This window comes from Austrofundulus limnaeus, unplaced genomic scaffold (genome assembly GCF_001266775.1).
Source record: "Austrofundulus limnaeus strain Quisiro unplaced genomic scaffold, Austrofundulus_limnaeus-1.0 Scaffold34, whole genome shotgun sequence".
NCBI lineage: Eukaryota > Metazoa > Chordata > Actinopteri > Cyprinodontiformes > Rivulidae > Austrofundulus > Austrofundulus limnaeus.
Genome location: NW_013952436.1, coordinates 1,262,798 through 1,268,660, shown reverse-complemented (window position 1 = coordinate 1,268,660; position 5,863 = coordinate 1,262,798). Strand labels below are relative to the sequence as shown.

Genomic DNA, 5,863 nt, shown 5'->3' with positions numbered 1-5,863 from the left:
TTTTCCAGCAGCAGTTGCCAGAATGTCCCCCTAAAAACTACGTCAATAAATGACACAGTGCAGTGAAAGTTGTGGAAGTGTACCAGCAGCTGAGGTTGCCAGAAGTTCTTTATGAAAATCTTCAGAGACAATAAGTTAAATCCTAACATATCTCAAAAACCAAAAGTCCAGGGTTTGGAAGCGACGAGGCAGCCGCACATCATCTGAGATGTTACAGATGTTCTTACTCTCTGCTTCGTGGTTTAGAATATAATCAGTGATAATGTCCAATCTAGGAAATGTACTGTGGCCCATTTGACTGAGTTATTGTCTTTAYAGCAGCTCGCGGTGAATTTTAAACAGAAATGTAATCACTCTGTAGCCCCGGAGGAGAACACGGACCCCTCCTCATTGAATCTTGACTCTTGGCCAATCTGAGCCGCTGACGCTCATCTGAAGCTTGCATTCGAGTTTTGTATGAAACCCAAGCGCTCCGAATTTCATTCAAGTCATCCGTTCAGTTCCTCTTGTTTGAATTGTGCTCATTGTGTGTTTGTTTTGTTCTGCTCGTTTCCTAAGTAGGACACTGACTCCTCCTGTGAAGATGAGATGGAAGATTAGCTCTTTTATTGGGGTGTTTTGAAACCATCGAGGCCCTGTGTGATTCATTCTCCACATTTTTGAAGATAGCTGGGGGATTGAAAGGAGCTATTCGGGGTTTGTTTACGCTGTAGGCCAAGAAGGAAATATAATGGAGACTTATGTCTGTTGTAACACAAGCAAACAGATGGTTTAGGTACGTTCGATTTCGAGTTAAACATGGAGGGAGGTGAAGTCTGATTTGAGAAAATGAACTATCTTTGAATTTAAGTGAGGGTCACTTAATGTGCTTGTTGAGAGGTGAATGTTGAGGTCACAGATATTGATGACCTGAAAAAAAGCCTGTTCTTTTCCAGCTTACTTGAGTCAATACATAGGAACCMTGATTTTCACAGGGATTAAGTTCTTTCTGCGAATCGTGAATAAATGTGAATACTGGATGAGCTCCAAAAACAGACAGTTTGAGTGGCATTGTAAAGTGGTAAGAACCAAACAATAAAACATGAGGGTGAAACAGTTAGCAGCTGTACAGTAAACTGTTAAAAATTWAAAAAATGCTGCACTCTGGGTCAAGCGTGGGCACAGGGCATGCGTCGTGTATCGTAATGTGCTTTTTTAAAAGATGGAACTGTATTTACATTCATGTTTATGTTATAAAAGATTGAGTCCGCATATTGTGAAAGATAACTTTGTGGGTGTCCTGATGCATCTCAGTAATTCAGGTAGAAAAAATCAAAAAGAAAAAATAAGTAGGTCCTCTGGATGTGTTCTTCTTTAGTGAAACGTTTCGTCTCTCCTCCAAGAGACTTCTTCAGTCTGATGAGTTTCAGGTGAACTCAGCCTTATAAGCACTGCCTCCACATGGACAAACAGGTTAGTCACATGCAAAAGATGGCCATCGCTTAACAATAGGCTTGATTAGCTCTATTGTTCATAGAGGGTCATGTGCTCCATCACCTGACTTATTGGTTTGGATGCTTCGGCTGTGGTTAATTGGTGTTGTGTTATGTGTAYATAGTGAGTGCAAGCAGGGTTCACCGTCCCTTTGTAGAGACAAAAACAAAGGGACGTTGAACCCCGCTTGCACTCACTACTAACGCGACACCAAATAACCAGCCAAAGCATCCACACCAATAAGCCAGGTGATGGGGCACATGACCCTCTATAAACAATAGAGCTAATCAAGTCTATTGTTAGGTGATGGCCCTCTTTTGCATGTGACTAACCTGTTTGTCCATRTGGAGGCAGTGMTTATAAGGCTGAGTTCACCTGAAACTCATCTGACTGAAGAAGTYTCTTGGAGGAGAGATGAAACATTTCACTAAAGAAGAACCCATCCAGAGGACCCACTTATTTTTTCTCTTTGATAACTTTGTGGGGCTTTGCTGGATTAATATTTTCACCCTTTTTTCTGCCCCCCTCCCCCATTCCCTGTTGTCCCCCCCACCAACAGATGTGAATCTACAACACCGCCCGGTGGCCAGCAGGCAGTACTACACTCTGCCTAGCAATGGGACGGGTGTAGAAAGGAGAACGTCCGCTTCCCCTGTCAGCATCAACTTGGAGTCGCCCCATTTTCACCCGCACGCAAAGGGCAAGAACATCAGGCTAGACGGGCAGCTTCGCCGTGCTACGCGCAAGAACAGCTTCTGTAACGGCATCACGTTCACCCACCGCCCGGTTCACCTTTACGAAAAGGTTGAGTTCATCTCTTTAGTTTTAACTTTTTGTATGAACTATGTAAATTGAATGAGGTCGTTCAGATCCTTTAAATGGGGATTCTGACAGTTGGTATCTAAATGTTTACCATTTCAACAATGGCCACAACCAAACATTTGCTGCCTGAAAACAACTTCAACTTAAAAAATCTCTCCTATTAAACACACACAAAAATTAAGTAGGTCCTCTGGACGGGTTCTTCTTTAAGGAAACATTGGTTAATGAAACAAGGCTGCTGGTCCTCCTTTGCATGTGAACAGACAGTGTTGATGGTCATTGTTGAACCTGTTTGTCCACCATGTGAAGGCAGTGCTTATAAGTCTGAGTTCACCTGAAACTCCTCAGACTGAAGAAGTCTCTTGGAGGAGAGAGAAAACATTTCATTAAAGAAGAAGCCGTCCAGAGGACCTATACAATTTTTTATTTCTACCTGGATTACTGAGATGCATCAGGGCACTCCTGTTACACAGTTATTGAAAGTGGTTGGTCAAAGACCAGAACAGGCAAGTTATTTATTGTTTGTGACTTTTCTAAGGAACCCCAACCTCAGAAGATCTGAACTATCCCTAGAGGGTTATAATAATATTACATTTTTCTAGGTGCGACTACGTTTGACTGGCGTCCACACTGGCTGGAGTGGAGCCCTGCGCTTTGGCTTTACCAGCTTGGATCCCAGCGATCTGGTGGCCACCGACATCCCCAAGTACGCCTGCCCAGACCTGGTGACACGGCCCGGTTACTGGGCCAAGGCCCTGCCTGAGAGACTGGCATCCAAGGATAACGTGTTATCGTTCTGGGCCGACCGCCATGGACGGGTTTTCTACAGCATCAACGACGGAGAGCCCATCCTCTTTCACTGCGGGCTCAGCATCGGCTGTCCACTCTGGGCCATCATCGACATCTACGGCATCACCCAGGAGGTCTCGCTACTCGGTGAGGAATTTATTCAGCTGTGAACACGCTTGCTTTTTCGTTTGGACTGCAACCAAGCAGCTGTCCTTTGTTTTAGTAAAGGATATTTTCCCTCACTGGTTTAACTCTGCTGGCTTTTGTGTTTAGAACATATGTTTGACAAACGCCAGGGATGTCTTCCTATAATACCAGAACTAAAGAAAGCAGCACTAAAGACTAATTTGGAGGGAATGCTGCCTGGGATGTTTGAGTGATGGATGATCTTTGTGTTAAAACCAACCTGTGTTTGTCTACAAAAAAAAACGTTTTTGTCTCAAATTGGCTGACATGATTACCAGAAACGAAGAACAGATGTCAGTCTGCTCCTTTGACACTCTCTTAGTATCTCTTTCCTTCATTTTGCCACTTTCTACCTTCACTCCACCTTTATTCCCACCAGCCTCTCTCATACATGTCGGGTGTGTTTATCCTTCGGCTGACAGCAGCTATAGAGCCATGTTTGGTCAGGGAGGCTGATCCCAGGAGTTTCAGCGAGGGGCCAACGTGCTCGACTGTTCCAGCATCTCTAGAAATGGTGGTAAAGGAATGTAACATAAGTCAAAGGGGAGGGGAACAAGAGTGCCAGACTTGTTTATTTCAGTCCATAAAGAAATGGCACCGTGCTGTGGACTCTCTGTATCTGTGCAGTTTACAGAGCTTGTCTTAGTAAGTTAAATAATGTGGAAAAGATCTGTAAACTTCTGGCTCGCAATGCTTATTTGTGCTTAAAACGAGAGGTTTATTTGACTCCGCTACAAACATCACAACAAGAGCAACGTTCGAAGGCCGCTAAGTAAAGATAATTATTCTAGCCTGTTTGCTGCTTGTGATATGTTTGAGTAAGAAAAAATAAACCTAACTACCCGCAGATTTAAGATAAATGGAGTCTATTGTAATTTGGTAACATGTATAATGAATTGCGGCCATGTGTGATGATTAGTCTTTAAGTGTAGAATTTAACCTTTTAACAAATGTCATTAAATTCACCAAAATAGTTTTTAAAGGTGATAATCCTTAAGCACTGTATCACTTTTCTGTCTATTCCATTAAAATTTTGCCTTGYATTTCATGGCATAGGTTTGAAGTAAAAATCAACATCAAAATGTCATGCATGTCAACCCCTTCTATTACCTGCGCCTTGACCCTCAGAAATCTGTAATTTTCACAAAAATCTGCAGTAGTCTCACACAGTACAGGGGTGATGGAGTAGACTGTCAGCAGTGGGGGGTTGGGTCTGAGACTTAAATAAGCTTGAAGTGAAATTCGACGCAAAGGTTTTGAAAAAAAAATTGCAAGATTTTCTCTTTATGTCTGTATACATGTAAAATGGGGAGAAAGCCGTGTAATTTTACAAAACAATTGGTACAATTTGACATGCATGAATGTGTGTTTATTGAGAACAGAGTGTTATGACTTTTAGGGAGTGAAACATTGTAAAACATAAACGACATCTGACAAAAACTGCATGAGAATAAACAAAGGAGATCAATGGGAAATGAGGGAAACACCTGAGAAAATCTAGCCCTCCTTGGAGCTCTATAGATCAGACAAACACCACAGATGAAATGTCATTCATAGTTTATAAAAAGGTCAGAGAAAATTGGAGTTTGTATACCAGAACTGATATTTTATAGTTTTATAATTCGTTATAATTTTAAGTTTTATAAATATTGGGGATTTTTCTGTGGATTGATCAACTCAGAGTTGACGATGTCACACACTGACCTCTGCAAACAAACTCTTCTTACTCCAGAATCTTTTTTGAGTACATGATACAAATAATACAGTAATACATAGGAATTTATGTCTGTTTTTCACAGTTTCCCTCTCACTCTTTTAGGACTTGTGTTTTTCTCTCATATCTCCCCAGAATATAGAGAGCACACAGCCAAACATCCACAGACTTCAGTACAGGGTGAGTCGAAAATCTCCTGACGGCCTTTTATTTTGGAAAGAAAAGGGGAAATAACATCTGAATACATCAGCAAGTAACGGGATGTTATCTTTTAGGCCATGTCCAGAAAGCTGCCCTATTGGATCAAAAATAAAAGGGTGTCCTGTGACTTTTGACTCACCTTGTATTTTAAAATATTCTCTTCAAAACTGGAAGTGAAAGGTCTTGAACTTGTCATAAAAACATCATAGAAACATAAAAATTCACACATGTCAGTGTCATGGAGCACTCATGGTTCAAGAATTACAAATTTTGCACAGCAGCTRTTTGTTTCAGGCTTACTTTGAAGTCTTTTGTTGACTTCTCACTAATTTGCAGAGGTGGGCAGAGCACCAACAAGTTCTTCTCAAGTAAAAGTAGCTTCATTTCAACATATCTTTACTCAAAGAAATGTAGAAATTAGACATCCAAGAAATTACTCAAAAAAGAATAATAAAGTAATTTGTAAAAAGGCTACTTGAGGACAGAGTAACTGATAGTAACATCTGAATTAATAGTTTAAAATGCTGTCAGACAGACACAAATATAAAGTTGAGTTGGGTGCGATATCTGGTGTTATAAAAGACTACAATGAAAAAAATGAATACAAATGAATCGCATTTAAAGAATAATTAATTCTAGAAGAAAAAGTGTGTGTGTGTGTGTGTGTGTGTGTGTGTG

General features: G+C 41.0%; 1 protein-coding gene across 2 annotated transcripts in view; it reads left to right on the top strand.

Annotated features, from left to right (window-relative positions):
• Nucleotides 1-5,863, top strand: part of neurl1b (neuralized E3 ubiquitin protein ligase 1B) — a 20,521-nt gene that overhangs the window by 8,552 nt on the left and 6,106 nt on the right. For both annotated transcript variants that reach the window (XM_014006081.1, XM_014006080.1), the window contains exons 2-3: nucleotides 2,033-2,277; nucleotides 2,898-3,231. In XM_014006081.1, coding sequence (XP_013861535.1) covers nucleotides 2,033-2,277; nucleotides 2,898-3,231 — 579 coding nt within the window. The remainder of the gene's footprint in view (nucleotides 1-2,032; nucleotides 2,278-2,897; nucleotides 3,232-5,863) is intronic.